Source organism: Sporothrix brasiliensis (assembly GCF_000820605.1).
Source record: "Sporothrix brasiliensis 5110 chromosome Unknown Cont17, whole genome shotgun sequence".
NCBI classification, from domain to species: domain Eukaryota; kingdom Fungi; phylum Ascomycota; class Sordariomycetes; order Ophiostomatales; family Ophiostomataceae; genus Sporothrix; species Sporothrix brasiliensis.
In genome coordinates this window covers 1,866,873-1,884,522 of record NW_024467136.1, presented here as the reverse complement: position 1 = coordinate 1,884,522, position 17,650 = coordinate 1,866,873, and the positions used below count along the sequence as shown (strand labels likewise).

The 17,650-nt window shown below is 59.3% G+C and overlaps 4 protein-coding genes across 4 annotated transcripts; 1 reads left to right on the top strand and 3 right to left on the bottom strand.

Annotated features, from left to right (window-relative positions):
* Window positions 1-2,254: 2,254 nt before the first annotated feature.
* Window positions 2,255-5,353, bottom strand: SPBR_02276 (uncharacterized protein; the record flags this gene model as incomplete). The annotated part of the gene is made up of 5 exons (XM_040760579.1): window positions 2,255-2,435; window positions 2,554-2,867; window positions 3,057-3,271; window positions 3,359-5,141; window positions 5,183-5,353. The coding sequence occupies 5 exons, from the start codon at window positions 5,351-5,353 to the stop codon at window positions 2,255-2,257; spliced, it is 2,664 nt and encodes an 887-aa protein (XP_040620557.1).
* A 1,187-nt stretch (window positions 5,354-6,540) lies between these two features.
* Window positions 6,541-9,147, bottom strand: SPBR_02361 (ubiquitin fusion degradation protein; the record flags this gene model as incomplete). Its single annotated transcript, XM_040760664.1, has 1 exon — window positions 6,541-9,147. The coding sequence occupies one exon, from the start codon at window positions 9,145-9,147 to the stop codon at window positions 6,541-6,543; it is 2,607 nt and encodes an 868-aa protein (XP_040620556.1).
* Window positions 9,148-10,053: 906 nt separating this feature from the next.
* SPBR_02778 (BAR domain protein) lies at window positions 10,054-11,512 on the bottom strand (the record flags this gene model as incomplete). Its single annotated transcript, XM_040761081.1, has 2 exons — window positions 10,054-11,043; window positions 11,099-11,512. 2 exons carry the CDS (start codon window positions 11,510-11,512, stop codon window positions 10,054-10,056), a joined length of 1,404 nt encoding a protein of 467 aa, XP_040620555.1.
* A 4,212-nt stretch (window positions 11,513-15,724) lies between these two features.
* SPBR_02683 (major facilitator superfamily transporter monocarboxylate) lies at window positions 15,725-17,377 on the top strand (the record flags this gene model as incomplete). The annotated part of the gene is made up of 1 exon (XM_040760986.1): window positions 15,725-17,377. The coding sequence occupies one exon, from the start codon at window positions 15,725-15,727 to the stop codon at window positions 17,375-17,377; it is 1,653 nt and encodes a 550-aa protein (XP_040620554.1).
* Window positions 17,378-17,650: the final 273 nt, after the last annotated feature.

Sequence of the window (17,650 nt, the reverse complement as noted above, 5' to 3'; positions counted from 1 at the left end):
TTGTCTTCACCGCCAACGACAAGGCAACTCTCTCGGCGGTGATGAAGAATGCCGTCATCTACCTCGAGCAGCGTCCCGAGATTTTCCAAGCCGATCTGATGGCCAACTTTGCCTACACATTCGGCCAGCGCCGCTCGCATCTGCAGTACCGCGCCGCCATCTCAGCCAGCAACTCCTTTGAGCTCGTGGAGACCCTCAACGGCGAGAAGTACACTCCCGGCAAGGAAGTCGAACCCCTCAGAATCGGCTTCATCTTCACCGGCCAGGGTGCGCAGTGGTGGGGCATGGGCCGCGAGTTGTACGAGCAGTACCCCGTCTTCACCAGTGCCATTGATCACGCCGACCGTTGCCTCGCCGCACTTGGCGCTGAATGGTCCCTCGTCGAGGAGCTCGGCCGTGATGCCACCACGACTCGCGTCAACGAGGCACACATCAGCCAGCCGTCGTGTACGGCCGTGCAGCTGGCCCTCACAGACCTCCTATCCAGCTGGGGCATCCGTCCCGAGGCCGTTGCCGGTCACTCGAGCGGTGAGATTGGCGCTGCTTATGCTGCCGGAATCATCACCTTTGAGACGGCCATGGCTGTCGCATACCACCGGGGCCGCCTCATTCCCATCCTCAAGGAGAGCTTCCCGGACCTCAAGGGCCGCATGATGGCCGTCGGTGGCAGCAAGGAGGAGTTCCAGCCCATCATCGACAACCTCAAGGAAAAGGAGGTGCGCATTGCTTGCTACAACAGCCCGTCCAGCTTGACGATTTCCGGTGACGAGCCGGCGCTGGCGGAGCTCGAGAAGATCTGTGAAGAGCGTGGCATGTTCAACCGCCGGTTGGTCATTGACACGGCCTACCACTCGCACCACATGAACCTCGTTGCCAAGGAATACCGGGCCAGCCTGCTGAAGCTCAAGGCTCCTGTCGAGACCACCGTCCGCTTCCACTCGTCACTACAGGGCAAGCTCATTTCTGCATCAGAGCTCCAAGCATCGTACTGGGTGGACAACTTGACCTGCGCCGTTCGATTCGACGAGGCGTTGCAGAGCATGCTCGAGCCTGTCGGAGAGCACCGCACCGGCGTCAATATGCTTGTTGAGCTCGGCCCCCACTCGGGTATGCAGGGTCCTATCAAGCAGATTCTCAAGCATGTCGGCGGACCAGCGGCCAAGATCCCGTATGCATCGGCGCTCCTCCGCAAGAAGGACGCCGTGGAGACGGCCATGGACCTTGCTGGCGCCCTGTTTACGCGTGGTCTGGCCCTCGATTTCGAGGCCGTCAACTTCCCCAAGTCTCGCACCGCTGCAAAGCCGCCTGCACTGCTCATTGACCTTCCCCGGTACCCATGGAACTACTCCAACAAGTACTGGCAAGAGTCCCGCACGACGTTCAAGCACAAGCACCGCGCCGGTGCCCGCAGTGATATTTTGGGCGTGGAGGCCATCTACTCAAGCGATCTGGAGCCCACATGGCGCAACATTGTCCGCCTCGATGACCTGCCCTGGCTACGTCACCACCGCATCCAGTCCCTTAATGTCTTCCCTCTGTCGGCGTTCCTTGTCATGGCGCTTGAGGCCAGTGCACAGCGTGCCATCAGCCAATCCCGCGCCGTGGACTCCTACGAGCTGCGGGATGTGTCTGTGGTGAAGCCGTTGATCATCCCTGACGAGGACATTGAGATGACCATTAGCCTCCGCCCGCACCAGGATGGCGGTTCTCTCCTCCCTACGTCTGCATCCGAGGCTGCGTGGAACGAGTTCCGTATCAGCTCATACACGCACGCCAAGGGCTGGACCGAGCACTGTATTGGTCTGGTCGGCACCAAGACCGTCGAGGAAAAGGTCAACGACGTGGATGGCGTGCGCCAGGCCGAGACGGCCGCGGCCGCCGTTCGCTTTGCCAAGCTCCTTGTTGGAGACGGCAGCGCCGCCATTGACAGCTCCAAGATGTACGATGCACTCAGCGACTTAGGTGTAGCTTTCGGCCCTACCTTCCAAGGCATCGAGAACTGCCGGGCTACAGAGAGTGCTGCTTCCGCTGACCTGGCGGTGCTGGACATCGCCGCCGAGATGCCCAACCACTTTGTGGCCAGCCCGTCTCTGCACCCGTCCTTCCTGGAGTCGCTCATCGAGCTGTACTGGCCGATCCTTGGTGCAGGCCGTGCTGATGTACGCAATGTTTATCTGCCATCGTCCCTTGAGCGCCTGACTGTGTCGGCGCGCGCCATTGAGCTGTCCCATGGAACAGGGAACCTCCTCAGCGCCTACTGCACTACGCAGGATTTGGCTCTGGCTGTTGCGTCAGAAAAGTCGGCCAGAGTGACTCTGCACGCCACAGCGGATCGGGACTCGACTGAACCGCTCATCACACTCGAGAACTTGACCATTGCGCCCATGATCGATGGCTCCAGTGGCCTCGACAGCGGCGCCAATGGCCCTCGTGAGCTGTGCTACAAGCTGGATTGGGAGCCGATTCTAGAATCTCTCTCCAACGGCCACGGTGGTGACAGCGCTGGGTTCCCCGATGCCGAGGTCGTCATTGTCCACGAGGAGAGCAACTCACAGACGCTGATTGCCATGGGCCTGGCGACCGCACTCGAACAGGCCACCGGCCGCATGCCAGAACTGGGCTCGCTTCACAACGTGAATGTCGCAAACAAGATTTGTGTCGTCCTTTCCGAGCTCCAGCGTCCTCTTCTGTCTACTTTGACAGAGACCGAGTTCGCCTCTCTCAAGACACTGCTCACTGCCGCCGAAGGCTGTCTGTGGGTGGTGCGTGGCGCCTACAGCGGATCGTCCAACCCAGATGCCAACATGGTGCTGGGTTTGAGCCGGGCCATCCGGTCCGAGACGGCGATGAAATTTGCGACCCTCGACCTAGATGCATCCAATGCGCTCTCCGAGGGCGATACCTCCAATGCCATTGTTCGTGTTTTCGAGGCTGCTTTTGGTGCCAACGCATCCAACACGAGTGAGCTGGAGTTTTCGGAGCGCCGTGGCTCCTTCTTCACGCCCCGCTTCATCAACGATGAGGCTATGAATGAATATGTCCACCGCCAGACCCACCCCGACATCATCGAGCCGACAGCCTTTGGCGCCGAGGGCCGCTCGCTCAAGCTGTCGTTCGGCCATTCGGGCGCTCTGGACACAGTGCACTTTGTCGATGACACGACGGCTGGCGCCGCGCTGGCAGCCGACGAGATTGAGATCGAGGTCAAGGCCATCGGTGTCAATGCACATGACATTGCTGTCGCTTCCAAGAGCCAGGCAGACGCGATGGGCTACGAAGCCAGCGGCACGGTCAAGGCCATCGGCTCATCAGTGACCAATGTTCGCGTTGGCGACCGCGTTGCCGCTCTGACACCTACCAGCGGCTCTTTCTCCACAGTGGCCCGAACGACGGCGGCTCTTGCGTTTAAGCTGCCAGCTTCGGTGTCGTTTGAGACCGGCGCTTCCCTGCCGTTGGCCTTTGTCACGGCATACCACAGCCTCGTCGAGCTTGGCCGCTTGGCCGATGGCGAGTCCATTCTCGTGCATGCAGCATCGGGTGCCATCGGTCAGGCCGCCATCTGCCTGGCACAAATGGTTGGTGCCGAGGTCTTTGCTACAGTCAGCAGCGCCGAGAAGAAGGCTCTTTTGGTCGCGGAGTACAACATCCCCGAAGACCATATCTTCTACAGCCGAGACACGTCCTTTGGGCGCGCCGTGCGCCACGCCACCAACGGCCAGGGCGTCGACGTTGTGCTCAACGCTCTCACCAGCTCCAACGCTGCCAAGGAATCGTGGGCCACGCTGAACAAGTTTGGCCGGTTCCTGGACATTGTACCGCGTGATACATCCGGTCACGGTGCTTCGTCGTCGCGGCGCCTCCTGGAGATGGGCCAGACAGACGGGAGCAACGCCAGCTACATTTCGGTCGACATTTTCGCTCTGGCTGCGGAGCGGCCCAAGATCGTGCGGCGTCTCTTCGCAGACGTCGGAAGCCTGCTGACGTACGGCAAAATCCGACCCGCTGCTCCCATCACCCTCTTCTCGGTGTCCGATGTCGAGAGCGCGCTCAAGGCTGTGCACCCCAGCAACAACAACCGTGCAGCAGGCAAGCTTGTTGTTGTGCCCCACGCCGACGACATTGTGCGGGCCACAGCAGCACAAAACCAGCTGGCCGACCTCCTGCGCCCAGATGCCACGTACGTCCTGGTTGGCGGCACGGGTGGCCTCGGCCGCAGCATGGCTCGGTGGATGGCCGGCAAGGGCGCCAAGCACATTGTCCTCGTGTCGCGCACGGGTTCGGCGACGGGCGAGGTCAAGACACTCATTGACGAGCTCGCCGACCAGTCGGGCACGCAGGTGGTTGTCCGGCAGTGCAATGTGGTGGACCGGCAGTCGGTGGACGAGCTCCTGGCCAGTGGCTTGGCTGGTCTTCCGCCCGTGCGTGGCATCGTCCATGGCACCATGGTGCTGCGCGACATTCTGTTTGAGAAGATGTCCTTTGAAGACTACGACCAAGTCGTCGAGGGCAAGGTGCGCGGTGGCTGGAACTTCCACCGTGCCCTGGAACACACGCCGCTGGACTTTTTCGTCGCCATCTCCTCGGCGGCAGGCGCCGTCGGCAACCGCGGCCAGGCAGCGTACGCGGCGGCCAACTGCTTCCTGAACGCGCTCGTCCAGCACCGCCGCGCCGCGGGGCTGCCCGCATCCTCGCTCGACCTGACCATGGTGTCGGACTCGGGCTACTTGGCCAACAACGCGGAGAAGCTGGCCGAGGTGGCGCGCAACCTGGGCAGCGACAGCATCTGCGAGGCCGAGGTGCTGGCGCTGCTGGGCGCCGCCATCAGCGGGCGCCTGGACGAGACGTGCGACGGCCACACCATCACAGGCATGCGCATCACGCCGTCCATGCAGCCGTTCTGGACGGAGGACGCCAAGTTCAAGCATCTGCGCCTGGCCATGGAAGAGCTGGCGGCGGCCGAGGCAGCCGCCAATGGTGGCAGCGGCGCCGCCGTGGTGTCGTTCAACGCGCTGCTCAAGGCGGCGCAGTCGCAGGCCGAGGCGGAGGAGGCGGTGTGCGCGGGTCTCGTGGACAAGATCGCGGCGGTGCTGATGCTGGAGGCCGAGGACATGGACGTGACGCGTTCGCTGTCGCACTACCCGCTGGACTCGCTGGTGGCGATTGAGATCCGCAACTTTATCACGCGGGAGTTTGAGGCCAACATGCAAGTGCTGGAGCTGCTGTCGTCGGGCTCGATCCAGACGCTGTCCAAGGCGGTCTGCGCCAAGAGCAAGCTGGTGTCGTTTTCGTGAGTTTTGAGGTGTAGCTGCCCCTGGTATTTTGCTTGGAACATGTTTGTCATTTTGTTCGACATTTTGAGCGATTGCGCTCGTTGTTTTTGGTTTCACTTCACTTCCTTCGCTTTTGCTTCTTTGGTCTACACATTTTATAGAATCCCTTCTTGAGAATTGTTTCATCATTTCATCGTTTTCCATCACCTTGTCTTCTTCTTTTCGCTTCCTTGTGTCGTCTCATTTTCACAATTTGATTCGCTATTATTGCGCGTCGTTTGCTTCAACTTGCATTTAGTCCTTTGGTTAGATCCAGTTTACTTCGCATTAGTCTACAATTCAATTGATTCTTTGAGACCTGTCTGTTCCTCAGTCTGTTCCTCAAGTTCATGTCAGCGGCCTTCTTTACGTATGGCCGGTCTGTCGAGTTTCTACAAGAGCAAAATCTGTGACGAACAAGGACACTACAGTTGTGAAGAAAAGGTGACGTACAAAGGGGATAAATAGTGGGTCTCATAGCAAACGGTGTTCTGTGATTGGCTCATGAGTGTAAGTTGTGTGCACTTTGTGTACGCTTTACTGACAGTCATTTCTGGTCTTCCTGATCGGTATTATTATTATACTGTACGTAATGAGCACCGGCATCATCCTTACCATTCCTCTACCATCCCGCCAGCTCTGCTGTCTGATTTCTAAGGGGTTGCCGCGGGCTGAGGACTACCTGGCACAACAAACGTTGATGGATAAGCAGGATAGTGCATTTGAAGACGGATTGAGTTTGGCATGTATGTACGTACAGTAGCCGCTCATCGGCCGCCAGACATGGCCAATGGTGGCGTGCTTTTCTCCTAGCAGTTATGTGTCGTTGACAGTGGCCGTTTACTACAACCGCTGGCGGCGATGCCACAAGATTCGTTGGCCGTGGAAGTCGAGTCGGCAACGCGAGAGCTGCGCACGTCATCACCCTTGTCCTCTCACGCTTTACGTTACGGTGGGCTAGGCCACTACAGCTGCAGGACCGCCCTCAGCAGTGTCCAGAGAGACGACCATCGACATGGGCACGGCCACTACCGGCGAAGAGTACACGCAGCAGGGCGTAGATCTGCCTCCGTACTGTCAGCTCCGACAACCAACTCTACAGCTACAACAGCAGCAACAGCAGCACCATCTGCTAGAGACAACGTAATAATGCATCAATGCTGCATGCTCCTTGTCTAATGCAACGCCAGGCCGCCCATATGCACCACCTCTCCACCTCTCCCACCACCGCTCACTCGCCTGCCCGCTTCTGCGGCGCCCAGTTGTTCAGCCACTCCCACGCCAATGTCGCATCCGCACCCTCCGCCTCGCACGCCGCCACGCACCACGCCAGCTCGTACACCCCGCCGCCCTGGCCCGCGAGCAGTTCGGCCACTGCGCGCCGCTTCTGCGTTTCCTCGTCGACGCAGAAGTGCACTGGCTTGTTCGGCTCCGACACGGCCTCGGCCACCAGCGGCTTGACCAGCGGAAGAAGCGCGCCCGTGCCCACGGCCGGCGTGCCGTCGGGCCCGGCAAAGGGCCCCAGACCGTGGTTGGCCCGCGCCGTCTTGCACCACGCCCGGTTGGCACACCAGGCTTTCCCACAGCCCGTCAGCAGCTGTGCCAGGTACCGCCGCTCCACGCGCCGGCGCAGCGCCTTGCCCTCCGGATCGTGCGTGCTGACATACAGCGGCGCGAAGCAGGTGCTGCAGAGGCCCAGCTGGTGCGCGTCGCCCGTAGCGGCAGCAGCAGCAGCCGCAGGCGGCGCCTTGATGTGGCCCTTGGGGCCCACGCCGAACCGTGTGCGTCCGCACAGCGCGTCGCGGCATACATCCGGCGGCACGCGCCGTTGCCGGTCGAGGTCGTGGTGCTGCAGGTGCGCGCCCATGTCCCGCATGCGCACAATCGCGCCGCACAGGTAGCAGTCCGTGGTGCGGGCGCCGTCGGCACGCTCGTGCGGCGTCTGGCCCGTGAGCTGCGTGGCCGCGTCGACAGAGGGGTCCGTCGGGTCGCCCTCCTGCGGCACCTCGAGCTGGCAGAACTGGCACAGGATCAGCTTCGACGGGCAGCTGGTCGTGCGGTGCCGTGCGAGGTCCGGCAGCGACGTGAAGGGCGGCACGACACCGGCACACGTGTCCGCAGGGCAGTGGTACAGGCGGTCCGCGCCAAGGAACCCCGGGTGGAAAATCAGGTCGTGCTTTGTTTTGCTGGCGGTCGTGGTGCCGTGTCCGCCGTCGTCGCCACCGCTGGGATCGAGCGCGCAGTGCCAGTGGTTCGCCCACGCCTCGGAGCGCTTGGCAAAGACCTGCTTGCATGTTGGGCAGACCACGTTGTTGCGCAGGCAAAAGTTCTCGTGCAGCACCATGGACCGGCTCGGCACCCACTGCCCACAGTTTTTGCACTGCTCTTCGTCCGGGGCGTGGGAAGCGGAATCCGTGGCCTTTTCTGCCTTTTCTGTCGCGCCTCCAAGGACAGGGCCGCCGTCGTCTTCAAGCACAATCTTCGCGCGGAGGATGAAACTGTGTGCCTTGGCAGAAGGTGTCGTGTTGTCTGGATCCTTCCAGCCGTGCACAGAGATCCATAGCGCCTCGGCCGCTTCGAGCTCGCTGTGGTCTGCTTGCAGCACAATCGTCTTCGCATTGTCTGTCGAACCGTCAGCGACGCCGAAATTCGCCCACACATGCTCCGTTTCTCTTGGGCGTGCGCGGTGCCGTGACGAATACGGGCTGACGAGCAGGTCGACAGCACAGCCCTTGTCCTCCTCCTCGTCGAAGCCAGAGAGAACAATCGCCAGCGGCCGTGACCGGTCCCATGATGGCAGTTCATAGTCTACATACTCGCCGGCGCGCACCTGGCCCGAGACCGGCTTCCAGATGTCGATTGCGCTGCCGGGGCTTGTAGCGCTGCCACTCTCGTCCGATCCTTGTGGTGCACCGTTGCCCCCGCCCAACGGCACGGCGTCGCCCTGGATTTGTCGCAGCGTCTCGCGCGCCTGCTCCTCGTCCAGTGCCTCAATATCCACTTCCAAATCTGTATCTACAACACAGATGCCGTCGCCCGCTGGCTTGAAGCCGTCCACCCGGAACCTGAACTCGTCCGCAGTGCCGTGTCCGCTGCGAACCGTAAACTCTGCCCCGCGCGTCAGCGTCGTGTAGCCCTCGCGCAGCTGCCGCTCGAGGAGCGGGCGCCAGTCGGCCGGGTTGTACCCCGCCGCCAGCGGCCGCAGGTGCACAAACGTGCCCTTGGGGAGTGGGTAAAAGGTCACCACCAGCCGGTCCGTGGTGTCCATGGCGTCCGTGGCGTGGCTGCTTTTGCTCTCGTCGAGGCCGAGGCCCAGGGCGCGCGTCAGGTAGTCGCTCAACACAACCTCGCCCTCGCGCGCCGAGAACTCGCGGATCCCTGCGTAGACGGACTTGCCTGTGCTTGCGCTCGCCAGCCGGAACGTCAGCGGCTGCGGCAGGTCATAGCCGTCACCGCCGCTGGCGCCTCCCCCACGGCCGTAGCCGAAGCTGTGAAAGTCATCGAGCGAGCCAAACGCGGAGCGGCCGCCGTAACGGCTGCCGTTGCTGCTGCTGGCCGCGCTGTTGGCCTGCTGTCGTGCACGGGCGGCTGCGCTCAACAGTCCCTCGAGCGCCGACGGTGGCAGCAGGATCTTGTCGCCTTGAGGGCGCCTGCGTGGGCGCCCCGCTGTCGAGTTGTCTGTGGACCTTGACAATGCATCTGTCGGTGGCGGTGATGGTGACGAGCTGGTCTGGCCAGGGGACGCGAGCGTGAACACCTCTTCGTAGCGAATCTTGAGCTGTGGGCTTTGCTGCTCCACCTCGAGCGGCAGCTGCTGGTCGTCGTCGTCGTCTTCCATTCCGTCAAACAACCCTCAAAAACCGTACTGCGACTGTCTGTTGCCTGTCCTCTGGCAATGACGTTGATCTTATCTCCTACAGGAAATGAAAAAGGAAATGAAAACATGAAAATATCGATTGAGTCGTGGCAAAAATAGCAGGGGGAACAAATAAATAAGAAATGCGTGGTTACAAGGACAGTCGAGGTGTCCAGGAACAAAGAATGGAAGACAACATAAAGTGAGAATGCGCCTTTTGCGGTTGGAAGAGGCGGATCTCCAAGCTTGGAAACCTGCGCAGAGCTCGATGTGTCGGATTTGCCGCCCAACTGCGAAATCAGTCAGCAGGCCGCGCATGTGTTCCAGGCACATTCCCGATGCTTCTACCAGCAACATGGCTAGCGGGTTTTAGTGGGCAATCGCCAGCCGGTTGCGCGGCCAGTTCTGGCTAAAGCGCACGTGACCCGTGGCGACTTGGTGATGCCATGCAGCTGAAACGCAACTTTTGGCTGTCAAGACAGTAATATTCTTTGTAAAGGACAAAACAGACACGTTCTCCCAAAAATGAGTAACGATAATGATGCTATGTATATCCAGACACATATACTAATAAGAGCTAACCAGAGCGACGACGGCCGCGGATCCAATGCCATTGTATGCCCCAAGGTGAAAACGCCATCCAAGGAATTGAGGAATACAAAAAAGAAAACATAATAGAAAGTCCGTAATACACAGCAGAAGAAAGAATAGGGACAACAGCCGTCGCGGCAGCGAAAAGTCGTAAATAGAACACAAGTCGACCTTGCATCCAGCATGGTGACAAAAGACAATCTAAATCCCAAGCGGCCTTGGCAGAGGAATACCCAAGAACAACCCGAACAAAAGAAATGTAACAAAACAACCAAAGAACAGAGGCGTACAGAACGCCTAGTAGTTATTCTCCCGTCGTGGCGCCGGGACCGGCGGTGGGGGTTTCTTGTTGCGGTTGGGCGGCGGCGGAGGCGGCGCCTTGCGGACCGCTCCGCCAGAGGACATGGCCACATTGCTCGTGCTCCGGCTCAGACTGCCAAAGCTGGTCGCCGGCGACGCGCTGCGCTCGCCCCACTCTGGGCTGCCGCTGCCGCTGCCGCTGCCGCTGCCGCTGCCGCTGCCAACACTGGTGTCGTCGATGTCGTCGGCGAAAACGTTGCCGTTGGATGGGTGGCCGTTGGTCGTCTGGATCCGCCCGACGGGGCGCAGCCCGGTGCGGAGCGAGGTGATCGCCGCAGGGCTAGCGGTAGCACTCATGAGGTTGTTGTTGTATGTCGAGAACGTCGTGGGCGGTCCGTTGCCAGCGGCGGAGCCGTTGCTGCCGGGCTGGAACGAGTTGGCACGGGCGACTGCTGGCCGGGCAGGCTTTTGGGGCGGCGAGTCGTTGGCGGAGCGAAGGGTGTTTGTGTTGGCGCGGTTAGGCATGCGGACAGGCAGCGGCTCCGGCTCTTCGTCCATGTACGACGACTCGCCAGCAGCACCAGCGCCGGCGCGGCTGCCGTAGGATGGGTTTCGCTCGTCGTTGTACGACCGTGCCGTGTTCGACCGGCTACGGCCACCAAAGTTGCTGGGCAGCGATCCATTGGCCGCGGCAGCAGCGGTCGCGGTTCCGGGCCACGAGCGCTTGACGCGACGCAGCTCCTCCACACAGCGCTCGTGGTAGTCAAGTTCACAGTCCAGGAACCCTGTCAGATCGCGAATGCTGTCGACCTCGGCGTCCTTGATGTCTTGCATGCGGCGCATGACATCTTCGCTGCTCTCTTCGTACTTGGCACGGTTCGTGCGCAGCTCCTCTTCGACACGGAAATCGTCCCGTTTGGCCTTTTGCATGCGGCCAATGCTGGCATCATATGCCAGGCGGCGGTTCTCGAGCTTCTTGCGGGCGGCCTAACGCAGGGTTAGTGAGGGGCAAAGGGACCTCTTCTTTGCGGACGTGGCTTACCTGGTACTCCTTCATCATCGCAAGGCTCCGCTCCAGTGACTCCAGCCACGTCGCCGTGGCGTCGGCCACATAGCGCTCTTGGGCCGAAGCCAGGCGCTCGTTGGCCCGACCGAGGCTGGTCAGGCAGTTGCCAAACTCCGAGTTGTGTTCAAAGTCTTCGCCGTGGCTCGTCATCGTACGGCCCAGGTAGCTGATCGGCAGGCCCTTTTCCTTGTCGTCAAACGTCTCGCCGCGGCGGCCCACCCACTTGACGTAGGCGGTCATGGACTTTTGTAGGCGGTCCATGCCGTCGTAGCGGAGGTTCATTTCCGTCTCCAGCATCTTGAAGTCATCCGACATGGCCGTCTTGGCCTCGCCGCCCATCTTTTCGCCGGCCCATTGCACGGCACGGTCGAGCTTCTTGGTGAAGTTCATTTTGTCGCCAAAATAGAGGTTGGGAGACTGTTGTTGTAGCTGCAAATATACTGAGAATGCCCGTCTTGAGCAGGTTTTGTGTTGCAGAGTCGAGACTGTAAGGAGGTGTGGTGTGAGGCGAGTCAACGTCAGGTGTCGCTTATTATACAGTAAAAAGTCGTGGACGCACGCACACGACAGGATATAAACGACTAATGTCGAGAGCCGAATGCGTCGAGAATATAGACAACGCAAATGAGTTCAAAGAGCGTTAGAAGAAGGGAATGACGAGAATGAAGAATCAGGACAATGAAAGAAAGCAAGTCCCAAATTGTATGTCGCAAGCGTGGGAGGAATAGGATGAGGACAATCAAGACAAAATAGGGAATGGACTAAACAAAGGATGGCGGGTAACCAGGGGGTCCAGGATAAACAAGAAGAGATGGCGTGGGCGCTGGGGAGGGCGAGGGCCAGGGTTATTATTGTCAGATCTGCAAGAAAAACCGTTGGGACAGCAAGTAAGAATGCTATCGACAGAGCAGAAACAGGGAAAGCCAAAACAGGAAAACTGGACAATTAATAACAGGAAACTGAGAGAGGGGGTTACGGTACGGGGAGACAGGAGAGGGGTGAGGAGAGGGCGTAGACAACAGGGAGAGGCGGCCGAAATAAAACCAGACAAGACAAAGAAACCCAGAACAGACGTATGAAAAGACGGTTGTCTGGTAATTATGTCGAGCGGTGAGTCTAACGATTAGAGCGTTCCTGGCGGTTGGCTATCCGTCTGCATTCAATAGTAGTGTCATGTCCTGGCCTTTCTTCCTGGCCTGTCGTCTCTTTCTCCCCGTCGTCGGCCTGTTTCAAGCTCTGCTCCGTTTTGGAGTGTTAAGTGGGCTGGGTGTGGGTGCTGGCCTAGGCATGGTGTGGTCGTAGAGGCGTCGAGTGTACGTCGTACGTATCTCGAACGGCTTCCACAGCACTTTCTTTGTTTTTCCTTTTCTCGTTCTCTTTGCTCCTCATCTGCATATTGCCAATTCAGCCGTCGCGCCGGCCGTTGGCCGGGCCCCAACACAGTGGCATCGCCCCTGCAGGGGTCCCACCCCACATGCCCATTTTTCTTCTCGTCCGTTTCGCGGTTCAAGTTTGCAAGTACTGAATAGCGTGCGGCGGGAGGATAGTGCTTGCATGGTGGCTGAAAGTAGTCGCAAACCAAATGCACGACAAAGTTGCATTCAATCGCACTTGCTGGTCGTGGGTGAAATGACGGCAGTATGCGTCGTGGGGTTTCCATGGGGACGGAAGTTGGAGGCAGGCTCCGACAAAGTGCAATTTGGCGTTGGCCAGATCGCCAATGGACGCTTATGGCGCGCGCCGCGTTGTCTGCCTACAATGTGACCCTGTCGAGCCTGTCTTGGCCGAGTTGCGGCGATCGATGCCTACCCAGGAAACCGACCATGCGCCGGGGTAACACCGGCCAGGCAAAGGAATGGCCTGGGAAATGCTCTGAGGAACAAGTGCACTGGGACGGTTGCGTGTGAGTGTTTGTGTGTGATATGGAACACGGCAGTGGTGGCGTTGGAAAGTGATCTGAAGGAGGCAATAAAGCAAAAATGCAAAAAGGCAAAGGGAGGCAAAATTGATCGCTGGCAGTGTCCCATCGACGCACATACGAACGGAACGCAGGAACCGTCTCTGGAGACTACGACCTGCTTGTTCGCTCCTGCCATTACCACAGTTTCTTACTTGCGCTCAAGTTTTTGTGCTCCCCTCCCTCAAAAGCGGAAGCTACGATAGTTCCACCACAAAACGTGCTAGAGCTGTGGATCGTGCCTTCTGGAATGGCCGTCCCTGGTGAACATCCACCGGCAAGTGTGGCCTGCCCAGGGTCCAGGCCTGGCATACTACGTATCGTGTTCCAAAAAAAGAAAGAGCAAACGGCCACATAGCGCCCACTAAAAAGGGGAGTCCACGCCGTGGGAAGGGGCGAACAGCGCTAACACGACTAGGCAAACTAAAATCAGGGGAAGTGGCATGGCCAAACAACGAAAGGACACGAAGAGTCGTCTGGAAACCATGAGTGGAAGGGGCCTCCCAACTTCTTTCCCTACGAAGTATGCAATTCAGGAACGCAGGGAGGGTGGAAAGAGTAAATAAACCTTGACGAAAAGACAGGCAGGAAGGACCGGCGAGTACGAATACTTCAAATTACTTTGGGGCAATCATTTCGATTCATTCACCGCCGAAGCCATGACGCCCCAAATTCGCAGTCGTATCCAGCCCGCATCCAATTTAACAGCCAATCGACAGCCATCGGTATGGGCAACACACCTGTTTGCTACCGCTCCCTTTGTGCTGACGTCGGCTTAGTCGTTGCTGGCGCGGCCTCACAGCCACGCACGTCTCCAGCGCCTACCAGCGCCTACAGCGCCTCAAAGCGCTAAATAACCACAGACCAGTCGGCCAACAACAGCCAACAGATTTTGGAATCTGCATCCAGAGCCAACAATGCATGCCCCTGACTACACCGATGCTGCATATGCTCACCTCTCGGCCAAGCAACGCCACCGCGCAGCGAGCTCTGCTACGTCTTGTGTGTCGGTGAATCTCATCTGACGATAAATCGCGCCGACCCTTTTCTCTGAGCGCCTCGCCGTCGTCTCCACCGTTTTTGTCAGGAGACCGTATCTGGACATCTGACAATATCTTACCCTTCCCCCGGAGAGTGACTGTTACATGTACGAATACGAATCCTGTCCCATCAAAACGCATCAGCAAAGGGCAGCCGACCCAGACCGAACGTTGCAATTTGCCCACGGCCCTTTGTTCAGACCAGATCGATGTAGCCCCAAATGCTCGCCCCGGCCGGCTGTTCATGTATCTTACGAAGTACCTACAATCCGCATCTGGTGTCCAATAAACTGACAAGTATTTTGTACTCCGTATCTTCTCACATCTTATCTGGCCCATCTCACCCCCGTCTTCTGTTTCCTCTTTTACCCATCGACCCGCCCGACCCCAAACCTGTTTCAGCCCCAATGCGTCCAATGCCAATCACTGCATCCCTTTACCTTGCGACCCGAGGAGCTTGGGTATTTGGCATCTTGACGGCGAGTTCCTTGTCCCCTGAGTGCTTGCGTCTCCTTCTCGAGTCAACCAGTGGTGCGGCCAGTTTCACCGTTCCGTAACTCCCGGGCGGCTGCCCTCCGGTTTCTCTGCCAAGCATGCCCACGGCGATCAAAGGCGATCAAGGATGCGCGGGTGGCGGAGCACTTGCCATATCCCTCAGTGTGGACGGGTCTGGCCCAATTTGTTCCAAGATATGTTGTATTTCATGTTGAGCCACAGCGCGCTATGCTGCTTCACTCCCAAGAAAGGGCCTCCTCTTGGCGCCAGGAATTGCCCATGTTGACGGTGGCGATTGCTGCCGGAGTCTTGAGACGTCAAGCGTGCGTGAAAGCAGCCGAGCGCTTCGACAACAAGGAAAGGAGCCATGTCGCCTGTTACAAACCCGGGTCAGATAATTGACTAGCAATTGTATCCGGGTGCCATCCGTGAACGCCGCTTCAAGATATCGACACAGCAGCGGGCACAAGGTATATCTTGAGGTCGGTCATGTCTCGTGATCCATCCAACGACCTGTGCGCAACATAATATGGCAGCGGAGATTCATCGAACGTGGCTAACGTTCATATTACAGACTACTCTACTACTTACTCGATGTAGGCTAGTCTCGGCATGTTTCCCGTCATTGCACCTTAAAATGTGCATAGTTGGCTTTGACAGACAACACAATTGTGAGGACAGAACATGGACGAGATGAAACTCGTGGAGCAAAACTATATGACGTGGAGTGTAATGGTGCAAACTTCAATGGAGGTACGACGTACACTACCCCAGACTACGTTCGGGAGGCGTCTCCGGAATCGCAATCCCCGCAATGCCCTCCCCGAAGACACCCGTCTTACGTCCGACGCTGTCTGTGACGATCCTTGCGTGCCCTCACTAAAAGTCCGAGTTAAAAATCATGACAAAAGTCCCTGACCCGAGTCGACCCGGCAGGCACTGGTAGCGGGAATGGCAAATAGTCAAAGGCGACGACGAGATCAACTTTGACGATACTTTTGTCTTGCTTCTTTACCAGTCCATCTGTCACGGCAGCAATTGATAGCGTCACGTTGCGCCAACTTTACAGATCGGAGCACATTTCATCTGCGGCACACACGTTCCGTCGCCATGGCCAGCACCGACGCCCTACCAATGGCAAACCTGGGCGCTCGCCGCACACGTGCGGGTGCCACACTGGCGGCCATCGACAACGATACGGGCAACCATGTTGCTGAAGAAGAGGACTACCACGCGACGCCAGCGCTCCCACCGGTGTCCCGCGGCCAGCAGGCCTCCGTCTTAGTTGCGGCCTTCCTGGCCATTGCGCTGTCCATCGGCTACAATCAGTGCTACGGTGTCTTCCAGGAGTACTACTTGTCAGCCAACCAGAACGTGCTGAAAGTCACGACTTTAGCGTCGTCGACTGCAGCAGCGCCCCAGCAGCGGTCAACGGCGTTGCTGGCCTTTGTTGGCACGCTCGGTGCGGGTCTGACCTGGGCCGGCAGCATCTTTGTCAACCCGTGGTTGTCGCGCGTGGAGTACGCCGCCCTGTCGCAGCCCGCCCAGCAGCGCAGCCGCGGTCGCGGTCGCATCCAGAGCAAAGTGCTTCGCGCCCTCACCGCGTCGCCGCGCAGCATTACCCTCGGTGGCGTCGCCCTCATGGGCCTGGGGTTCCTGCTGGCCAGCTTTGCCACCCAGGTCTGGCACCTGCTGCTCACACAGGGCCTGCTCTACGGCCTCGGCAGTTCCATGCTCTACTTCCCGCTGCTCGGCCCCGCGCCCGAGTACTTTAACCGCCATCGCGCCACGGCCATCGGTCTGATCCTGTCGGGCGGCGGTGTCGGCAGTCTCGTGCTGTCGCCCGTCGTGCGCGCTCTGCTGTCGGCCGTGGGTGGTCGCTGGACGCTGCGTTTTCTGGCTGCACTGTCCGTGGTCGTGGGCACGCCCGTCGCCTGGGTCGTGCCGCCCTCGCGGTTCCCAGTCATGACTGCCGGTGGTGGCAGTGGTGGCAGTGGTGGCAGTGGCAGCCCAAACGCCGACAGCGAACAGCGCCCCGCGACGGAGCCCATCCGGGTGGCGCGGCGCCGCACCCACATCTCGACGGCCATGTTCGCCACGCCCGCCTTTTTGCTGTCCGTCGCCGCCGCCTTCTGCCAGTCCGCCGGCGCCCAGCTGCCGCTCACCTTTATTCCCAGCTACAGTGTCGCCCTCGGTCTGTCGGCGGGCACCGGCGCCACGCTGCTGGCCGTCTCCAACATTGTCAACGCCGTCGCGCGCGTGGCCACGGGCTACGCCGGTGACCGCTTCGGGCGGCTCAACGTGTTGGCCGTCAGCTTGGCTGTTGCGGCCGTCACCGTCGGCGCTCTGTGGGGGATGAGTGTCAAGGAGGCGTCGGCGGTCGGTGCCACACCCGAGCTGCTTGCCTCCGTGTCGTCCTCTCCCTCCGCGCAGCTGTGGCTCGCCTTCATCGTTCTGTACTCGGTGGCCGCCGGCGGGTACTATGCGCTCTTCCCCGCCACCATTGCCGACGTCTTTGGCATCCGCAGCTACGCCGCCGTCAACGGCTTCATTTACTTTGTGCGTGGCTGCGGTACGATGGTGGGCAGTCCCGTGGGCGGTGTGTTGCTGGGCACAAGCAAGGCCGGTGGAAGCGCCGCCAGCAGCAGCAGCTATGCAGGCGTGGTCGTCTGGGATGGCACTCTTCTCGTCGGGTCGGCAGCGTGCGTGTTCGGCGTGCGGTGGGCGGATGCGCTACGCCGCGGGTGGGTGTGGCGGGCATAACCAAGTCGAGACAGTCGGCGCATCGGGTACGGAGACGATGGAGTGGTCGCGAATTCGAATGTTTGGCGAAATCCAAATGTGTTAAAGGGCACCTTGGAAATGTACAACATATATGTACGCGTAAATACCTTGTTATTTTCCTGTCAATAAAACAACTCTACTAAAATATGCCTGCGTGATGTCGTAGGTCCCTGAGTCTCAATGAGAAAAGGCCTGCGAATGGCTTTCGTCTGTAAAATGACTCCATGTCATATCGGGCTTTGCACAACGTTT